This window comes from Narcine bancroftii, chromosome 7 (genome assembly GCF_036971445.1).
Source record: "Narcine bancroftii isolate sNarBan1 chromosome 7, sNarBan1.hap1, whole genome shotgun sequence".
NCBI lineage: Eukaryota > Metazoa > Chordata > Chondrichthyes > Torpediniformes > Narcinidae > Narcine > Narcine bancroftii.
The window spans coordinates 35,509,719-35,532,093 of NC_091475.1; the positions used below are offsets into that span (position 1 = coordinate 35,509,719).

General features: G+C 41.4%; 2 protein-coding genes across 6 annotated transcripts in view; one reads left to right on the top strand and one right to left on the bottom strand.

Annotated features, from left to right (window-relative positions):
• Positions 1–15,465, bottom strand: part of vwa8 (von Willebrand factor A domain containing 8) — a 257,379-nt gene extending 241,914 nt beyond the window's left edge. For all 5 annotated transcript variants that reach the window (XM_069889575.1, XM_069889576.1, XM_069889574.1 and 2 more), the window contains exons 1-2: positions 15,228–15,465; positions 12,667–12,744 (exon numbers count right to left, since the gene is read on the bottom strand). In XM_069889575.1, coding sequence (XP_069745676.1) covers positions 12,667–12,744; positions 15,228–15,357 — 208 coding nt within the window. In that variant the 5' untranslated portion in view covers positions 15,358–15,465. The remainder of the gene's footprint in view (positions 1–12,666; positions 12,745–15,227) is intronic.
• Positions 15,466–15,514: 49 nt separating this feature from the next.
• Positions 15,515–22,375, top strand: part of dgkh (diacylglycerol kinase, eta) — a 516,150-nt gene continuing 509,289 nt past the window's right edge. The window contains exon 1 of the mRNA XM_069889606.1: positions 15,515–15,590. The gene's annotated coding sequence lies outside the window, so the exon portion shown is untranslated. The remainder of the gene's footprint in view (positions 15,591–22,375) is intronic.

Below are 22,375 nucleotides of genomic sequence, written 5' to 3' on the forward strand. Positions count from 1 at the left end.
TGGCATTTAGAACCCTCTGTTGGATGCGCATTTCAAAGGGTACATAAATATCATGGTGAACCCAAGTTGCAAATGCCCTTGTTGTGGGTTTGAGAAGTTCTATTGAAAGAGCCTTGATCAATTACTGACACACGTTTTGATAGTACATGCTGCAAGCATGGACATTGGCGGTAGAGGGAAGGGAGTGCATGTTTAGAATAGTGATTGTGATGTCAATCAACCTTCGTTCTGCTTCTCAATTTCAAAGCTGAAGAGGGCAAACTATTTTATCACATTCAATGCAAAACAATCTCCCAGACTGCATCCAGTCTCCCAACGTTGAGGAGGCTAAATTAGGAGCACCAAATACAGAACACAACCGTATGCTCAGTGACAAAAATACGTAACTGCACCTGCTTAGTCGACTACAAAGTCCTAATAAGAAGCAATTGGGGGATGCTGACCCAAGACCACTGCATGTAGAATCTAATGTCGACCTTAAAAACACTATTTAAAGTGAATGAAACTCTGTATGAATTGAGTGGGAATAGTAGAAAGAAACAAAGCCACTCCCACTAGCAATATGCAATAAAGGTTATTTGTGTCGCTCATTTGTGCTGCTGTTTTATCCCGAGGAGATACCGCACGGACCGACTTTAACACCTCTGCCTCCTTTTCTCCAGCTCCATACCCTCTTTCTTTCCTTCTCCTATCAGAGCTATCTTTCTCAGCCCTCTGCCCTCCCCAATATCACATCACAGTTTCCTTATCTTCTTCACCTTCCCACCTATTATTAGTTAGCCAGTGTTCCTCCCCCTTCTCCATTCCCCACCCCCCCCCCCCACTTTTTTCAGGTGTATAGCTGATTTTCAGCACTCCTCAGGGCTCAGGCCCAAACCATTCACTGTCTTTTGTTTTCTATGGGATTCTGTGCGATCTACTGAGTTTCTCTCTCACTACTGCAAAAATATTCTGAATTGCTGGAAGAACTCAACAGGACAAGACTTGAGAAAGAATCCTGACATGAAACACTGACTGGCCATTTTTACCTGTGGATGCTGTCTGGCTCACTGAACTCTTCAAGCAGTTCATTGTGCAAAATTCCAACATCCATAACTTTTGTGTTTTTCTAGATATTTTGATAGGCTCAGATGAACAGATTAGCCAAATGGCTTCTTTCTATGCTACAATTACCACACACATCTTGCCCTGCCTTTCTGCATTTATTCTGACAGCGTTGATACTCTATCTCAACAATTCATCCTCTGGGCCCTACATTCTATCTTCTCTCTCAATGATTCTCCCTCTGGGGCATACGCTCCATCTTCTCTTGATAAAAGATCCCAATCTGAAGCATTGACTGACCATTTCTACCCACCAATGCTACCTGACCCACTGAGTTCCCCAGCAGCTCATTGTTTGCTCAAGGTACCAGCAACTGCGATTTTTGTGTTTCTGTTTTTTTAAATTTTATTGCCTTTTGTAGGAGCTTGTGTGAAAATTGGCTGCTGTGTTTCCTATGGTGAAGCAGTAATTATTCTTGAAAAGTACTTAATTGTTCAGAAAGACCTTTAGGACATCATGTGGGCAGGGACACAAATAAATGGAAGTCTGTCTTTTTTTAAAAAGATACGTAACTGCACCTGCTTAGTCGACTACACCATTAAGACAATTGTCCTGTCAAAAGCACAGGCAAAAACAAAGAAACTTTATTTCCACATTTAGAGTTAACTGAGATGTTCTTCTAGATTAATTTTTTAAATATTTCTTCTAACAGGCAAGCATTGGTTGTAAACAAGCAAACATTTCCAGTTTATTTTCTTGCTCGGAATTACAATAGGTGACTTTAACACAGATATTTTTGCGTAACTGGTCTAACGTTATAAAAGAAACCAACATCCCAGTTTTGAAACTTTCCGGGAGAAATTTTTGGAAATATTGACAATACCTGTATGATTATAACTATAGGTTTTTTAAGTGAATATTAAAATTACTGGATAGTATTAGGGAGAAAAATTGGTTGGAACTGTGTCATGAAAGTATGACAAATACAATAAAATGTTAGCTATAGATTGGTTCAATATAACTTTTTACACCAATTATATCTTACCACACAGAAATTAAATAGACTGAAATTAGATTTATCAGATAAATGTTTCAGGTATAATCAAAAGATAGGTACCTTTTTACACTCCTTGACCATTTTCAAAATGGAGACCTTTTTGAATGGAATTAGGAGTATTTTTAGAACGGGTTACTAAAGTTACATTTCCTCAAGATCCAATGCTTTTCTTACTCGGTAATATATCTAGGACAAGGCCAAAACTGAAATTAAATATGTTTCGAAAGGAATTTGAGAAAATTGCATTTGCAGTTGCAAGGAAATGTATAGCAACAACATGGAAATCTGATTTGCATTTGGGAATGAATAGATGGCATGCTGAAATACATCGTTTTATACATCTTTAAAAAATTACATATAATTTAAGAAATAAATATGATTATTTTCTTAAAAATTTGATGGCCATATTTACATATTGTAGGTATTACATTATGAAAACTATCCCTTAAACCTCAAGAACCTTATCAACTCCTTGGAATTAACATATATTTAATATTGTAAAGGCAAAATTTGATTGAATGTGTTAACTTTAGTAACCAGATGTGTTTTTTTTTCTTTCTTTTCTTGTACCTTTTCTTTGTTTTTCTTCTATCTTTGATGTTTTTTGGGGCTATTATGATTTGGGAAGGGGAGGAAGGTGTTTGGGAGGATACAATATTATGTATTATTGATCTGAGATGTATGTGGGATATTTTCTGAATCTAGATATTAATGCATGTATGAAATTTAAATAAAATATTTAAAAAAAAGAAACAGGCCCTTCAGCCAAACTTGTCTATGCCAACCATTAATTTCATACAATAATAAAAAGCCTAGACCTTGGAAGCTACAACACTAAGTCCTGAAGAAGGAAGATGTGACCTCAACCTGATAGATCAACAAAGGAACATATATCACCAAGAGTCAACAAGGCAATTATAATAATTTGTGCTCTGTTGTTGGAAATTGACTTCATGCAGTGAATGTTCATCTGTGGAGTTCAGTGAAGAACTTTTCATTTGCTGGGCAATAACAATTATTTTGGGGCGAGAAAAATGCTCCAAAACTTGCACATTTGGTAAAGTTTGGATTCACATTGCATTTGACTGTCTAAATGTCTGATTAGTCTAATTCCGCGTTTCTCAAACCCACTGGAGCAACGCGAGGGGCCTGTTAAGAGAAATTGATTCTTCACATTCCAATGGAAGCATTCAGGTCATATAAACCGGCCTGTGGAGGGCATTGCATTGAGAGAAGCAACTAACTACTGTATATTTTGGCGTATAAGGTGGTCTTCAGATAAGATGGGACTCCAATTTCAGCCTGAATTTCATGGTTTTAGCACATATTGGGTGTATAAGACAACCGCCCAAAAATACGTGCGTTGACTGAGCTGGTGTCGCGTTGACTGAGCTGTTGGGTGTGGCCGGAAGGTGGGTGTTATCATGGAGCTTCCAGCACAATGAAGAAACTATGAAGCAAATTTTAAGTTAAAAGTCATTGAAGTGGCCAAGGAATCGACCAAATGAGCTGCTGCGAGGACATTGGGCATAACTGAGAAGATGGTAGGAGAATGGAGAAAGAATGAAGATGCTCTAAGAAAAATACCAAAGAAACAATGTTCGATGAGAAGAGGAATCATTCGTTGGCCAGAGTTGGAAAATCACGTTGCAGAATTGGGACTCGTACAGAGGCAAGATTGCTACGTAATCACAAGAAATAAAATGACAGCATATGCACTGAAGTGAGCAATGACAAACCCAGAACACAGCAGAGATTTTAAAGATACAGGAGGCTGGTGCAGCCATTTTTCATGAACAGGAAAAATCTGGCATAAAACAAACCCAGGCAACGTGTGGAACAGGTGGCCAATGCAAGGAATGGAGTTTGTTGGTCTGGGATGGGTTTCACAGCCATTTAACTGGTAACACTAAAAATAGATTAGCACTAAATAACACTGTGGTTGCTGATATACCAGGTGGTTTGATTTCTCTCATGCAACCACTAGATGTCTGCTTGAACAAACCATTTAAAGATCATGTGTGTGAAGAATGAAATGATAGGCGCTAAAAAATCCTTTGCAAAAGGCGGGGCAATGCGTGCTGCATCACCTGATGTGTTGTGTGATTTTGTAATCAAAGCATGAGATAAAGTGAAAGTAGAGACTGTAATAAAATCTTTCAAAAAGTGTGGAATCTCTAGTGCAATGGATAGTACGGAGGATGATTTATTATGGGATACTGACAACAAAGCAGAAGCCGACATCAGATTCAGACTGGGACCCGTATTATGACAGTGTAAACAGTGGGGCTCAAGATGTGCTTCCTGAGTTCTTTGCCAGCAATGATAGTGATATGATTTTGAAGAATTTTGATGTTCTTGTTACAATAAAAAATTTTTTTCTCTAATATACCATCTTAAAAATTTGTTGCAGGTGGGGTGTGAGTGGGTTATGAAAGGAAATGAGTGGCATTTTGAGTAGAATTTTAAGGTCATGCTTTTGTATCTGGCCTATGGCCTGTTTTTGGTGTGTTTTTTTGGATGCTTCAAGGGTCATCTTGCATGCCAAAATATATGTTAATAGACTGAACAGGTTGTCATACTGTGGTGGGTCAGGAAGGGCATGGATTTTCCAACTAACTTGCAGACCATTTCACAGAAGTTAGCAAAGCCAGGAAGCAACAGAGGGGAGCAGGATGAAGAGTTCCAGATAAGAGCATGTCAGAATCTTTTCCCCAGGGTAAAATTGTTACATAACGTTACTCAGCTCTGGGTCACCTCGAAAACAGCAATTCATACATATCGCTTCTCTTCATAAGCTACAGCTTGATTATTCCCTCAGTGCTGGTCAAGAAGCTACAAACCCTAGACCTCTGTACCCCACTCTGCAACTGGATCCTTGACTTTCTCATTGGAAGATCACAGTCAATACAAAATGGAAACAACGTCTCCTCCTCACTGATCATCAACACAGGCGCACTCCAAGGATGCATGCTTAGCCCACTGCTCTACTCATTATAAACCCATGACTGTGTGGCCTGGCACAATTCCAATGCCTTCAACAAGTTTGCCGATAGTTGTTGGCAGAATCACAAATGGCAATGAGAAAACATACAGCAGGGAGATAGATCAGCTTGTTGAATGGTGTAACGACAACAACCTTACACTCAACGTCAGCAAAACCGAGGAGATGATTATGGTCTTCGGGAGGAAGTCAAGGGAACACAACTCAGTCCTCATAGAGAGGGTCAAGAACATCTTCGAGGATCTGTCCTGGAGCCTCCATGTTGATGCAATCACAAAGAAGGCTCGCCAGCAGCCATAATTTGTGAGGTGTCTGAGAAGATTCAGTATGTCACCGAAGACTCTCATAAACTTTGACAGATGTAGCGTGAAGAGTATTTTGGTTGCATCACTGCCCGTATGGAAGCGCCAACTCTCAGGACAAGAATAAACTCCAGAGGGTTGTGAACTCGGCCTGTGACATCACAGGCACCGGATTTCGCTCCATCAAGGACATCAACAGCAGTCTCTATCCTCAAAGACCCCCACCATCCAGGCCATGCCCTTTTCACTCTGCTACCATCAGGGAAAAGGTACAGGAGCCTAAAGGCAAGCAATCAGTGGCACAAGGACAGCTTTTTCCCCCCAATGCCCTCAGATTCATGAATAATCAATGAATCAAAGACACTACCTTACCTTTCATGCACTATTTGTTTTACACTAATCTCATAAGATGGTTATAATATGCATGTGTGCACTACAATGCTTCTGTACAATGAATTTCATGACTTGTTCATGACAATAAATCCTGATTCTGATACGCGTTTAACATAGGGTGGAGTTTACAAGAGCTGTGACATGCAATTTCTTTTTTACGTGGAGAGTGATAGGTGCTACAACAGGTTGCCAATAGCAGTGGTGGGAGCAGATCTGAAAGTAGCAGTTAAAGGCTTCAAGATAGACACATCAATTATGCAGAGAATCGACTTGCATCATGTGCAAGCAACAGAGTTTTAGTTTAATTTAGGGATTGGAAAGACCATAGGACCACCTGGTTTGGCAGAACACTGAAAACTGTCACGTTGAGCACTGGCACACCGCAAGGCGATGTGGTCAGCACCCTCCTGCTCATGTTATTGACCCACGACTGCATCATTTGATCCAGCTCCAACAATGTCCTAAAGTTTTCAAATAACATAACAGTTGTTGGCCTCATCAGCCACAACGATGAGTCACATTACAGAGGAGGTAGAAAATCAACAACCTGAGTCTCAATGTGGACAAGACAAAGGAGACAATCGTGGACTTCAGGAGGACCAGGAATGTTCAATCTCCACTACACACCAACACCTCTGAAGTAGAGAGACTGGAGACCACCAAGTTCTTTGGAGTCCACTTAACTAGTGATCTATCGTAGACACACATCTCCTCACTTGTCAGGAAGGCTCAAAAGTGACAGCATTTCATGAGAAAATTGAAGTGGGCAAAGCTATGGGCCACCATCATGTTAACCTTCTGCAGAAGCTCTATCAAGAGCATCCTGGCCGATTGCATCACAGTGTGGTACAATTGCTGTAGAAATGGATTTGAGATCATACCACAGGATCATAAGATTGGCACAGAGGATCACTGAAGTCTCCCTCCCCCACTCCTTAAAGTGATTTACTGGGATCGTTGTCTGAAGAAGGCATGCAAAATCATTAAGGACCTCTACCACCCTGCACACAGCATTTTTTCACTACTCTCATCTGGAAAAAGAGACAGCACCACCAGGCTGAGAAACAGCTTTTTCCCATGGGCAGGGAGAATGTTGATGAGCAAAGGAACTGCTCACACTAACCATGCAAAAGTCTCATATTTTTGAAAAATATATTTATTTATTTCATTGTCTATATGAATACGTGTCCTGCATATGTATTGTTTGTCGGTATGTGTGTTATATCTGGTTGTGTGCCTGTGTGTTTTGCACCAAAGACTGGAGAACGCTGTTTTATTCGGTTGTGCTTGTGAAATCGGATGACAATAAACTTGACTTGATGTTCAATGCAGTCATGTGGGCCAAAGAGCTTGTTCCTGCACTGTATTATTCTATGTTCCATATATAATGGGTGATTGCAACCAGCAGGTTGATCATAAGTTGCCTGGCTGTTGGAAGGTATTCTGCTAAGGCAAGGTCCCAACTCCCCAAAATGATCCAGCTAGCTTAACTCCCAGGATGTTTTAAAGTTTGAGTATGATTGCTGGGTTCCCGAGACCTTTGAGTGAACTCTGCCACATCTAAATTATTAGTATAGTGGCTCCATGTCTGTTTGCACAGGCAAGGAGCCAAGATGATCATTTTCAAAGCAGAGTTCGTGCAATGCAAACAGAAAGTGCTGGGGATTCTCAACAGATCAAGCAGCATCTGTGGGCAGAGAAATAGTTGACATTTCAGGTCGAAGATCCTTCATTAGAAATGATCTGATGAATCATAGATTTTAAATGGATAGTTCCAATTTCATGTTGTAGCATAAAATCACCACCTACTGGTCTTGAGTAGCTGCAAGTATATTATCCATGCGGAATGGTTCATTGCTGCAAGCCCCCTTCTTAACATCACAACCACCATACCAACTCCCACCTTCCCCCTCCCTAGACTTGGATGGACAGTACCTGTTATTCCCTTCTATCACTGGGTTAAAGAAATTAATCTCTACCTGGATCAGAGCTACCATTTTCAGTATAGAGGTGGCATTGCCTGTAATTCAGGCCATCAAACAAACCAACACCTCTCCATTGATGCTCTCAGGAAAGCAGCCAACATATTAAAAGATGCATCACATCATAGTCACACTCTGTTATCCACCTTTTCCATTGGGCAGAATATGCATGAGCTTGAAAACATAAACCTACAGATTCAAGGAGAGTTTCTTTCCTGCTGTTATCAGATACTTAAATAGACCTCTCATTTGCAAAAGATGATGCCCTTGCACAGTTTTAACTGTACTTTCCTCCATATTCAGCACTATTTGGCTTATTTTAAAACTAATCTCTATATTGATGTCTAAATTGTTTAGTAGTTTATTTATTACTATCATGTATGAGCTGATTTGTCTGGATAGCATGCAAAATGAATCTTTTTTATTGTATCTTGGCACATGTGACAATAAGCAATTCAATTAAGTCCATCCCAGAAAACAATCCATATTGCCATCTTTTGTAATATGAAGCCACACCAACTGTGAGAGTCAAGGAACACAAGTTGAAGAAAATAAATTCTGCATTTATTTCACACAAATTTTGTAAGCAAATCTTTGGGCACTAATATGTAATTTTGTAAGGATGTATCTCTGTGATCTGAATGTGAAGAAGGGGTAGTCTTTCTGCAGCAGAAATATGAGACAGTTAAAATTGAATCATTTAGATCAGGCTTTGACGATCTCAAACACCTTTTGTGCAAGTTAACATTAAATTTACTTTCATCCTATCATGTGATTTTTGGCCTGTGAGTATAATGGTTCAACGTCCAATTGCTCAACATCATAGTGGAATCACTAAAATAGGAAATATAAAATTGAAATATAGAGAAATGTGAAGTCACATGTTAAGACCATGAAACTACTGAAAGCCACATTAATCAGAAAGCAAAGCTATTTTGATCATAAATGAAAATGTAAAGAAGTTGCCATCAATTTTAATTGTTTTTCCTTCAAGCAGTACTATATTAACAGTGCTTGTTCAGTTGAAAACTGCAGGCGTCATTGCAAAAGAAAAGCAAACATTTGAGGGATTTAGACCATTACATGGCCAGTTGAAGCACATGTTCCCATTCTCAACAAAAAGGCATTTAAACAGCATGACATCATAACGCCTAAATATTATTTTACCAGAATAATCAAACTACAGCAACAACCCATGCCAAGATAATCAAACCATTAACCTACTCATGTTAAATTACTAAAATGCTGTAAATGTATCACTAACTTGCTAATTTAAAAAGAATTAAGATTGAAAGTTTATAATAATTATTTGCATGATTTTACATTTAAGGAACTCTATTACCTTGTCCAATTTAATATTGCAAAATAATAATGTGCAATCATTCATCACACAACTTTATCAACTAATGTGAAATCAAACTTTGACAGCTTGGGCCACATTCACCACCCTCTGCAGTTTTTTTTCAGTCTTTGGTATAGAAGTTCCCTCCCTTCTGTCCTTATTATGCATAGATCTGCTATATATTTTTATTTCTGTAGTTATTAGCATTTGGCATGAATAATCCTGAGATTACTATCTGTAGATACTCCTGCTGAACCACTTTCTTAGCTCCCCAAGTTCTGCCTGCAGAACCTCATCCTATTTTCTGCCCATGCTGGAGATACCAACATGGATCATAATTTAGGCCACACATGTCAAACTCTGGCCCGCGGGCCAAATTTGGCCTGTGATATAATTATATTTGGCCCGCAAGATCATTTCAAAAATGTATTAGAGGTGGCCCGCCCTGCAGCGAGAGCCGATGCTGTTATTTGGTAATGTCACCCCCACCATCCTCCCCCTTCATTGCACATCCTTCCCCATTGTAACACCAGAAATTGTAACACAAGAAGTCTGTCGATGTCATCAGCCGGCAGGCCAGTTGGAAGGCTCCCCACACAACCAGTCACTTCTCCCACCTGTCGAGCGGTGCGGCGGATTGGCGAGCGCCTGTGATTTCCTGTCGGCGCGACGGACATGGCAGGCTGTGCATGGCCCCCGGGCAGCGCGAGCCCCGCGCGACTGGCACTGGACGGCCCTTCCACAGCGCGAGCGCACTTCTCCCGGTCGCCACGGCCTTCAGCGCTTGCACCCGCGCGGACCCCAGGGACGGCTGGTTCGGCCCTGCACGTGAAGAGAGAGATGGTGGCTGACTGCAAAGGCTGATCGGCAGTGCGCTGGGCCTGAGTGGGTGGGTAAGCAGGGGTGGGCAGAGGGTGCAGGTGAGGAGTAATGGGCAGGGGAAGTTATGGTGGTGCGAGGGGCAGTTAGAGGGAGGGATGGATAGGGAAGAGGTAAAAGGGGAGGGGCAGGGCAAGTAGGGGAGGGGTGATTAGAGGGTGAGAGACAGGTAGAGGGAGAAACAGGTTGAGGGGAGAGGCAGTAGAGGGGCGTGTATAGGATGGGGTGGGTAGAGGCAGAGCGAGTGGAGTGAGGGGTGAATAGAGGTTGGGTAAAGGACTGGTCAGGTAGAGGGATGGTGGGTCGAGGGTGAATAGAGGCCTAGAGCCTGAGGAGTGAGCAGGAAATGCTGAGTCCTGATGCAGGCCAAAATGGACACAGCCTGTGAATGCTGACTACATCTCCACAGGGACTCAGGTCAAGCAAAGGGTGAACTTGAGCTACCTACTCCTGACCTGTAACATTATCCTCCTAAAGTTTAACATTACATATGTTGAAAGAAGAGAAAACATGCAGATGTTGTTGAAAATTTTCAATAAATATTTAGTTCACCCCTCAACTTAGTCCAAGTTTTTAATTTTGGCCCTCCGTGAATTTGAGTTTGACACCCCTGATTTAGGCCATTCACTCTCCTGTGGCCCTAATTATCACCACTGATTTTTCACGCTTCTTCCACCCCTGCTGTCCACTTAAGTCACTCAGGATTCCAAGTTCCAGGCTCTTAACATATTTTCCAAGGAAACACCAGGCCAATGGTGTCCAAAAATGAACACGTGTTAGAAGGGGGATCTTGCATTACTTGCCTGCTCCTTCTAATCCATGCAGCAGTCAACCCTGACCCCTCTGCCTGCTCATCCTTAAGCGAGCATGGTATCACCTCCCTATGCATGCCTTTCACTAAGTTCTCAACCTCATGGGTGCACAACCTCGATTCCAGTCACTGCTTTGGATCTGAAATGGTACAGCTGGAGACACTGCCTGCACTTGTGTCTGTCTGGAACATTGAAAGCATCCAAAGCTCCCAGATGGTGCAGGAGCTTTACTGCCCAGACTTGTCGCGATCTCACAAACAACTGATAAATAATAAACGTCAGAAAGAAACTTCAGAGAAAGAAGCCCACCATCTTAAACTAATCTGATGTATTTGGCTCAGATCCCCAACTGACAAGTCACTAAATAAACCAAATAAATCAATGATTTGTATTAAACAGAAAGAAGACAAATAAGAAACAAACAAGGTATACCAATAAAACAGCAAAGAGATAAACACTTATGTGATTTGACAGGAAATAATTTCCACATTTTCAGCGGTATAGAGTATGATTTAAGAGACCCTCATCATGGATTGACATTTCAGTTTGGGCAATGGATAAGAATGGCATTCCAGGGATTACCACACAGACAAAATTGTCATGACCTGGGCAGCATCCATGCATTGATGGCAGCACAGAAAAAAAAACACCTAAAGTTGAATCTCAGAGGAACTGATGTGAGAATCAGCTTGATAACTGAGAGCAGTTAAGGCCACAAAAGAGAGAGAGATGACATGCAGTGAAGTACCAAAAACGAGGTCAATATGCTTTGGAGCTGTTGGATTTATTTTATTTCATTTGAAGGAGGGTAGGCATTGCTTATAAAGCCAGCATTTTTCACCTATGTCTGATTGCCCTCGAAAAGTTGGTGCTGAACCTCATTCTTGCACCTCAGTCATTCTAGTGATGGTTGTCCCAAGTGCCAATGGATAGGATGTTCCAAGGTTTAGATTTTATGACAGTCAGGAACAGCGAAGTATTCCCTACTGAGCAAGGACCTTCTAGTGCACCTGCTGTCCTGATCCTTCTTGTGAAGGTGCTATCGAGCATCTTAGGCAAGCAATTGCCTAATTTTGCATATGGTACAAATTTCAGCCACAGAGCATTGGTGGTAGAGAGTGAATGTTAAGGGTACACAGAACATTACAGCACAATACAGCCCCTTTGGCCCTCAATGTTGTGCCAACCTATCTATTTCTATCAAAAAAATACTAAACCCTTCCTACCTCATAACCCTCTATTTTTCTTTCATCGAAGACAGATTGATCAAAAGAGTTGCCTTGTCCTGGTTGATATAAAGCATTATGAGCCTTGTTAGACAGCTTCAATTATCCATCACTATCACCTTATCAAAAATGAGAAACGTTATGCCCAAAATTATGGAAGGCATTAACACCTGAGAATTGGTACTAAAGATGAAAGAGCAATTCCATGAACCAATGGGCCACTTGATCGCACTCCTATCCACCATCAAAGAGGGCAGGACAAGACTTGCCTAGCAACACCACCTCATCCTGGATCCCTTTCAAGGCTCACACCATCCTATCATTGCTGGATCAAAACTGAAACTCATTTGACAAAAAGCATTGGGACACCTGCCACATGACACAGACTGGTGAATGTCAAGGAAATTGCTCCTCATCACCATTTCAGTGGCCTTGAGGCACAGGCTAAAAAAGAAAACCCACCACACATGATATCCAATGGTTTTAAGACATCATTATTCTATTCCAAGATTATTGTCTTTAATTCAATCTGTTCTTATAAACTTTCACAAATTTACAGCTCTAATAAAGTAATTCATCCACCTATGAAAAGGTAAAAGTATAAAGGTAAAAACATTTTACTTACTGTGTTTCAAGGGAACCAGTTCAGGATTTTCAGGTTGTTTCAGCTTAAACTGAACATCACCAATACTAACTGTGTCTCCTACAAATGTAAATATATGTTCAGTGAATCTCCATATTCTCAAAACATTAGTCAACATTCATTTTTATCAAACCATCAAAACACATGGGATTATTCCAAAGTGGTTTATTTGTCAAAAAACCGAGCTACTTTCAACTAGTCACATGTAAAAATATCACTAAACAGCAGTGTAGGAGTTCATAAATTTGCCTCCAGATAGTCCCAGATTACTGTGCAGCAGCAGATTAATTTAAATATATTGAAATCATAGTGAACAAAGGATGGCATACAGGACTACGGTGTGCTTGGATACCAAGACTGTGTTGGGGGTAAATGGGAAGCCATAGCTGATGAGGTGGAGGTTTACCAGGGCTCAGTAGAGAAGTGATGGAGCTGAAGTGGGGAGGAAGGTAGGTGATGCCTCAGGGCTGGGATGAGAAGATAAAATGTTTTTTTCTGGGGCCAGGCTTGGAGGGAAGGGCAAGAAGGATATCAGATCTTTAGTAGGGTATGTCAGTTGCAGTAGTGGATGCAGAGGCTTTAGAGTGATGGAGCTGCAGATGAGAATGATATGGAAATGGTTTTGGTTGCATTGGGAGTTGGAAAGGGATAGTGTAGGGAGCCAGAGGTAGAAAGATAGGACTGAATTAAGGGCAGACATTTGTGGGGTTTGAAGGCAGAGGGAGGAGTGCGAGGGGTACAGTGGAAGCATTGAAATATTAGGCTGGAGCAGCAGAGGTGGACTTCACCAGAATGGAGGGGAGCAGATTTGTTGTGGAGTGGGTCCTGTTGGACTTCCTGGAGGAAGGTAGAATAGACTTTTATAGAACATCTAACAGAGCATCACAAGAACAGGCTCTTCGGCCCACCATGTCTTCACCAAACATGATGCCAAATTAAACTAAATATCTTCTGCCTTGCACATGATCCATATTCTTCCATATTCATGCATCTATATAAAAGCCTTTTAATTGCTGCTATCACATTTGCTGTCACCACTATGTCAAGAAGCCTTCTGGGGAAACTGTTCTGGGACAAGAGGCTGTGACTGGTTATGTTGATTACACAGACGAGCTGGAATTATATGGATTGTTTTGGGAATTTGATGATGCATAGATTGCATATAAGGGCCAGATGGCGGCAAAGAGATTGTGTGTCAAGAAGATGACCACACAAATACCAGAGTCCTGTCCAAAACCAAGGCTACCAATTTCAAGACCTTGGCTAATAAACATCGGTTATACATGAGAGGCATTGTGTGTACATGTTGAGTGAGGACTAGTTCCAGTTTCACAAAAGGCAAAGAAGTCACAAGATCAAAAATAAAGTTACAAGGATATCCCTGAAGTACTATTGAAGAAATGTGGGATTGACAATGAAAATTGTGGAGTTCAAGCCACACAGTGCTGGGAACAATTTCATTGTTAAAGATTTTTGCTCTTCAAGGAAAATCCTCCTCTCATTCAAAATGAAAAGAGGGGGGGGGGTAACAATTTTCACTGTATCAACACATGGTGGCGCAGTGAGTTAAGCAACTACCTCAGAACTCCAGATTCAATCCTAACTTCTGGTGCTAACTGTGTGGAGTTTGCATGTTCTCCCTGTGAATATGAAGATTTCTGATGGGTGCTCCAGTTTCCTCCAAGATTCCAAACTTTTAGGGGTTGAAAGATTACTCGGCCATTGTATGTCAGTGGGTGGTAGAATCTGAGAGTAGAGCAAGGGGGGGTTTGTTGATAATTAAAAAGGGGATCAACATATGATTCGTGAAAATTAGTGTTAACATTAATGGAATGGTCAGTGCATTTTTAGTGGGCAGAAGGGCTTGTTTCCATTCTTTTTCTCTCTATGACCCTTGAAGATTAAGTTCATGAACAACTCAGGAACTCCAAACTACCCTGATCCTGGATAATGACAAAATGGAAGAGACCACCTTTGTTCTCTGAATGTTTTGTCAAGGCAAGAAAGGATTGCATGGAAGTACATGATGTGTCAGTGAATGACAATGTAAGGAATAAATGGAGATGGGAGTAGGGATCATATTGAGGATTGGTAATTGTAGGTAGGAATTATATGCAGGCTAGAAAGGATGTCGAAGGTGTATGGGATGAAGAATGTAATAATATGGGATTCATGTGACAGGGATAGTTTGGATTACAAAGGGTAAGGATATGTAGTATTTGGGACAGAATTTAAAAGACAATGCATTTATTACATGGGGCAGCGTCTGTATTGGATTAGGGATTTCTTAGGTGACCATGAGATTATTCGAGGCTAGATTATATTAGGGGGTTGCATGATTACATGGGGGGGTGGGGTTATGGGATTATGTGAGGGAAGAATTATAGGGTCTGCTTAGAATTATTTTGGGGTTGAAATTAGATCATGAATATAGTTATTATTTGGCTAGGGGTTATTTAAATGGTGGATTTTACAGTCGTATGAGATTATTTAGCAGTCAGGGCTTCCCCCTCCCTGTCACCAAGTGAAACCAAACGCCTCACCTGCTGCCGTCCCCGCCCGCCTCACCAGAGGCGAAGCCGGGCGCCAAGCTCCATTCAGCGGCCGTAGGACTATATTCCGGAGTCGCCACAGGGCTGAGCCTCTATGTGAGAGCAGCAGCCGAGGCTGCATGCTAGTCAGGCAGCCGAGGAGCAGGAGTAATGGCAATGTAGGTGCCTCCTCAAACCCCTGTTGCCGGGGAAGGAGCCGGCCGGTGGACGAGAGGAGCTGGTGCGTCGCTAAATGTGTTCCGGCGGAAATAGCGAGCCGCTAAATGTGTTCCGGCGGAAATAGCGAGCCAGAGGACGAGGACTGTGGGTGTTGGTGGGCCGGCCGGTTGGCTGCAGGATGAACTGAACACTGTGGTGAGTTGACACACAGAGTCCTTGCCGTGAAGTCCAACGCGGGCTGAAAGCAGGGACTCATACAGTCAGTGGTGACCGTGGATATTGAGCACCATTGGGTTCACTGACTGTGGCTGTCAGGGTGGATGTTGCTAGGTGTTGTGAGTTCAGGTCGGTGGGTGGGGATCAGATCACTGACCACGGGTGAGTGTAATGGGAATGAGGTGAGGGGGGTGTTCCTTGATCCAGGCCTGCATCTCATTCTATCTTCTGAGAGTGCCAATGGCAAAAAAAAACTTTAGTGAGATGTTTTCCTTTTTTTCGTGTAAGTCTTCAATTCTGTCAGTCTAATTTTCCCTATTGTAATGAAACCTTGTGTCTAAATTCAGTGGCTTTATGTGATTGTTATGTTGTAATTTTAAATAAAAAATATAATCTGCAGTTTTATTTGTTTCAAGTTGAACTAAAATATTGTCACTCACTAGGGGCATGTTTAATTTTATGTCGCAAAATGCTGGAAGAGGCAGCCTCTCATGCTCTGAGCATAACTGTCACCCTCCACCCTCCACTCCATGACTGAGGCATGACTGGCTGGAACTATAATGGCCTCCTCAGTGAGGTCAAATAAAAATTCATCAAGTATGTTGAAGAGCATCATGAAGAAGTTCAAGAAGAGAGTGTTGCCATAGATGTTTATCATCCCCCAATTACAATGTTCTCAACTTACTTGAAAAATAAAGATAGAATTACCACTGACCATCAGTGGAACTTTACCAGAAAAAGCAAGTGGATGCACAGTTTAGCCCAATCTGAAGTTGAAATGGCTTTGCTGGACTGATTTAAGCAGGCCAGAGCTCCTAACTTTCCAGATTCTCTGACATTGCTTTACCATAGAAAGTGAACTAATTATCTGAGGAAATTGGTCGTGATCCTGTTTCAGCATCATGAACAACTCGCTTCAAAAACTGCTGTGCAGTTCTCCAGGTGGCAAGAGATGGTGAGTCAGTCCCTGCATCAGTAAAGTGACCAGCAAGGATCATTGGAAGACAAAGATTACTAATTCTAGGAAGTTGCTGCAATTGAGAGTGTGAAAGGGTTTAAGGATGCTGAGTTTGGTGCCAGACTTTCATGGAGGTGGCATTTTCCTTCCCAGCAATAAGAGCCAATTTTGTACAGTTGTCAAGGAAGTAGCTGGCAACCAAGGTAGCTGTCTTGGCAGAACTGGTATCTACACTGAATAACATTAAGTGTTTTATAAATAAATGTTCAGAGGACAAAAAAAAGGGGTGTGCAAAATTTTACATTGTGTAGTAGTGGTGTTTTATTTTCCACTATCTTGATGTTCTGCGATTTTTAAATTTTTTTTATTTTAATTTTTTAAGTATTCTGCTTTGCTGTATTGTACCATTAAAATGTCTTCATTCTTACCAGTGGATTAATTCATTTTTTTCATTAAATGGGAGAATTAAGATTGTTCTCTTTAGACATTCTACTTCTGCCTGATGTTGTCTGTTATTGAAATAAACTGTACTGCTCTGAAACTGCTAAATGTGCAGGTGTAACAACCAGTTAAGAAGAAAAATAAAATATTGGCAACTGCAAAAGGTTTAAATGTAGGAGCAGTGATGTCTTGCTCCATTTATACAGAGCCTTGGAGAGACAATTTGAGCAGATATTCTCTATATTTAAATGCATCAAGTCAAGTTTATTGTCATCTGATTGCACAAATACAACCTGATGAAATAGTGTTCTCTGGCCCTTGGTCCAAAACACGCAGACACACAACCAGACATAATACATGTACAGAAACAGTATATATGCAGGGCAATGTTCATATAATAAATAAATATGTTTCATGAATATGAGAGTCTTCGATGGTTTGTGTGAGCAGTTCCTTTGGTCATTCAGCATTCTCACTGCCCATGGGAAGAAGCAATTCCTCAGCCTTGTGGTGCTGGTCCTAAAATGACAGAAGGAGAAGAGAATGAAAAGAACTGACTCAGTGGAATTTCTTGTTTATTTTTATTGAGTGACAACATTGTTTGATGGATTTAATGTATCTTATATTCTGAACTTTAAATAAATGGGAGGGGAGGGAGGGAGGGAGGGGAGGAGGGAAGGGGGGGGAGAAAATGACACTATATATTTAAGAAGGAAAATGTATGTATCTTGATCAATATGGTTTATAGTGTGAAAAATAAAAAATTAAAAACAAAAAAACCTTGTGGTGCTGGGTCTGATACTCCTATATCTCCTTCCCAACAGGAACAGCTGAAAGATGCTGTGTGTTGGGTGGAAGGGGTCCTCAATGATTTTGTGCGTCCTCTTCAGACAACGATCCCAGTAGATCACATCGGTTGGGGAAGGTAGATCTCTGCCACTATTATGGTCCTGGGGATTGACCTCTGAACCATTTCTCTGCACCACAGTGTGATGTAGCCAGCCAGAATGCTCTTGAGTTCTTGTAGAAGGTTGACATAATGGTGGCTAGTGGCCTTGTTTGCTTCAGTCTTCTCAGAAAGTCCAGTCGTTGTTGAACCTTCCTTACAAGTGAGGAGATGTGTGTGTCCATGATAGGTCAGTGGTTAAGTGAACTACAAGGAACTTGGTGACTCTGTTCTCTCTACTACAGAGTTGTTGATGTGTACGGTAGGGTGGTAGTGCCTAGTCCTCCTGAAATCCATGATCATATCTTTGCTTTGTCCATGTTGAGACTCAGTTTGTTACTCTTGCACCATATCACAAGATTTTTTTTAACCTCTGTAGTGCAACTCATCATTGCTGCTGATATGTCATCTTCAAATTCAATGACACTATAGAAGCTGGATCTGATGTGACAGTTGTGGGTCAGTAGCGTGAACAGGAGCGGGCTGAGCACACAGCCCTGAGGTGCACCAGTGCTCAGCGTGAGAGTGCTCAACGTTCTGCCACTGACCTGGACAAATTGTGGTCTTTCTGTTAGGAAGTCCAGAATCCAGTTACAGAGAGAGGAGTTGAGTTCTAGCGAGGACAGCTTCTCCACCAGCCTCTGGGAAAAGATTGTATTAAATGCTGAGCTGAACTTGAACTGCAGCCTGGCGTATGAGGCATTGTTCTCCAGGTGGGTCAGGGCAGAGTGAAAGGACAAGGCTATAGCATTATCTGTGGAACAGTTTCTCTATAGGCGCTTTGAAATGGGTCCAGTGTCTCTGGGAAATATGCCTTGATGCGTTTCATCACCAGACGCTCAAAGTATTTTGTAATGGTTGAATAAATCATAATCAATAGAATAAAATGATAAGCATTTCAATCTTTTTAAGATGCAGCTCCACCTTCTATTGATTTCACCCCCACAGTGTGTTGTTCTTGACCAGCACAGGTTTTGTGAAATACTGGAGATGCTGGAAACCTGAAATAAAGAAGAAAATTTTCATCATACTCAGGGTGTCAGGCACCAGCTGTGGATGGACAAACTTGGTAATGTCAATAGTTTTTAACTGTAACTGGGAAAGATTAGAGAAGAAAAAAATCTTTATATCCATTAACTGTCTAATTTATGACCCTTCATGACTTTTGATACCTTTGATTTGTTACCATCAACAGACACAGTTTCCATCCCCAATGGTCTATTCAAATTGTTCAATCTCTCTAGCTTGCCTTGATTTATTCTTCCCTCTCCATCAATGCTCACTGCCATTCTCACAGTACTTTCCCCATACAATTGTACTAGATGCCCTTTAAACTCTGACCTTGGGTGTTTTTGCCTCTGAACCTGAGGATAATGATATATTTTCCATTGAAAAATATTTTTGGGATGGCTGGGCTGTTGCACAAGGAGCCTTTGCATTAATTAGGCATATATTGAATCGAGTTTAGAAGAATATTTCATTGAAACCTACAAAATGATGACTCCTAGATGCTGCGTGACCTGCTGAGTTTCTTCAGCACTTTTGTGTACTGCAAGCAAAATGATGACTGCACCTTTATCGGAGTGAAATAGCAATTTAATCTTGTAGATTCGTGTTTTACATCTATTTCTTACAATCCCGTCAAAATTATGGAAACCAAAGGTTGATTCAGTCCTGAAGTGTGATCCCAAATGTATGACTTTAATTCTCAAGAAAATCACAATTCTGTAGACTCGTGGTTGAAGTGAAAAAACACAATGCTGGAGAAGCTCAGCAGCTCAAACAGTGCACTCATCCCTCCCAACCCATGGCACCCCCGGCACCTTCCCCTGCTGGAGGTGCAACATTTGCACCCACACCTCCTCCCTCACCACAGTCCAGGGCCCCAAACAAGCCTTTCAAGTGAAGCAACACTTCACTTGTACATCCAGAGGACTTGTTTACTGCTTCTGGTGCACCCTTTGTGGACTTCTCTACATCGGAGAGACCGGTCACAGACTGGGAGATCGCTTCGCTCAGCACCTCTGCTCCATTCTCAACCACCTAGTGGCTAACTATTTCAATTCCAAGTCTCACTCCCACTCTCACATGGCCTTGTGTACTATCCCACCCTGACCACCCGCAAATTGGAGGAATGACACTTTTTTCTGTCTGGGTGCCCTCTAGTCAGATGACATTAACAGTTACTGCTTTCTATTAAACCTGCTTGTTTTTTTTCCACCATCCTCTTTTCCTGTCTTTCTAGTTCCACCCACCCAGCCTCCTTTCTTCACCTATCATCTGTCTTTGCCACCCCTCTCCTCCCCCCGCTCCCTCACTCTTTTGTTCGGACGACTACTGGCATTTTCTCATACTCTAATGAAAGGCTCAAACCTGAAATGTCGGTTACGTATCTGCTACATAAAGGACACTGTTTGACCTGCTGAGCTTCTCCAGTATTTTGTGTTTTTTGACTTTAATCCTCAGACTAACTCTCACTTTAATCTAGGCCTCATAGACTGTTGAGGTTTAAAGTATGCTTGAGGAAAAACACATTGTGTTCTAGCCAGACACATTTGTGCTTTCTAGACAAAACCAAGTTCACCAGTTTTAGATCATTACCAATTTCAGTAATTCATGTATTTATTCTCTCACCTTGAAGAACAACACAAGAATAGGTTCTTCCACCCATGATGTCTATGCCAAACACAATGTAATTTAAACTCAACTCATCTGCATGTTTAAGGTTCATCTCTTTGCAGCCTGTTCACATGCCCAGCTAAATGCCTTTTAAACATTGCTAATGTATCTGTTTCCACCACCTCCCTTGGCAGCAGTTTCCAGGCTCTCTGTAAAAAAATTTTTTTTAACTTGTAAATTTCATACATCAAAATGTCTGCACTGAACATGATGCCAAATTAGACTAAAGCTCTTTCCCTGCATTATCTATGAATCTACCCAAAAGTCTCTTCAACACTACAGTATTATTGTGCCTGCTTCCAGCATTACCCCAGCTGCCCGTTCTAGGCATCTACCACTCTCCATGTTTTAAAAAAAAACACTTAACTCCAACATCTTTAAACATTTCCCTGCTCACTTTGAAGTTATGCCTTAGGAAAAAGACTGAGCATATATCCTGTCCATGCCTTGTAGCTTTATGAACTTAAGATTCATAGTTTTGCTTATTAGACTGTCTGGCCTTCCTATTATTCAGTAATGATTTTACCAGCATCATCTGGAATATCATAGGCCCTGAGAGGAGGAACAAAAACTAAAAAATGAACAGGTAATATAAATCTAAAATAAAAACAGGAAATGCCACATCTGTAAGAAGAGAATCAGTTAATAACCCTAACCCTAACCCTTCATCGGAACACAGTAGGACAAAAGAAGTTTGTAAAGTGGGGGGAGATTGAGGGAGGGGATGATTCAATGAGGTGATTGTGGGGATAAGTTGGAAATAGGGTTATCTCAAAGTGTCAGAATACACACATGACATCACATACAACCTTGAGGACCAGACAAAATTTCTACTTAAATGTACACAAGAAAAGATATGTATACAAAAGAGAGAGAGAGATCTAAACTAAGAAACAAGTGCAAACAAACTGTGTAATACAGAAAATAAATAATTAATAATAAATGATGTCCAAAGTAAGAGTCCTTAAATGAGTGAGTTTGGTTGTCAATATGCGGGCAACGGGATAATCATCCCCCTTGTGTTCACATGTTTCCCCTCTCTGGAGTCTGATGGTGGAAACAATCTGGTGGTACAAGCCTTGTGGCACCAATACCTCTTTCTTGATGGAAGAAGCGAGTGGACGTCCTGGGTGCTGTAGATCCTTGATCATTGCTGCTGCTCTCCAAAGGCAGCATTCCAAATAGGTTTTCTCAATGGTGGGAAGAGTTTTGCCTATGATGTGTCCACTGCCTTTTGCAGGGCTTTCCACTCAGAGGTATTACTGTCTCCATACCAGGCCGTGATGCAGCCAGCCAGCACACTTTCCACTACACAATTACAGATGTTTGCCAAGGTTTTTGATGTCAGACTAAATCTCTGCAAATTCCTGAGAAAGTAGAGGCACTGACATGTTTTCTTCACATTGGCATTAGTGTGTGGTATCCAGGAAAGGTCTTCTAAGGTAGTGACCCCCAGGAATTTAAATGTGCTCACCCTCTTCACCTCTCCCATTGATCACTTAATCGGACATCTCTGGTTTTTCTCCCCCAAAGTCCACAATCATCTCATTGGTTTTGGTGACTTTTAGTGTGAGGAAGTTGTTTGTACACCTTTCAGCCCTGTTTTCAATCTCTTGTATGCTGACTATAGCCCCTTTTTATACAACCTACTACTGTGGTATTGTCAGCAAATTTGTAGGTGGTGTTATTGTTGTACTGAGCCCCACCGTCATAGGTATAAAGCGAGTAGAGCAGGGGACC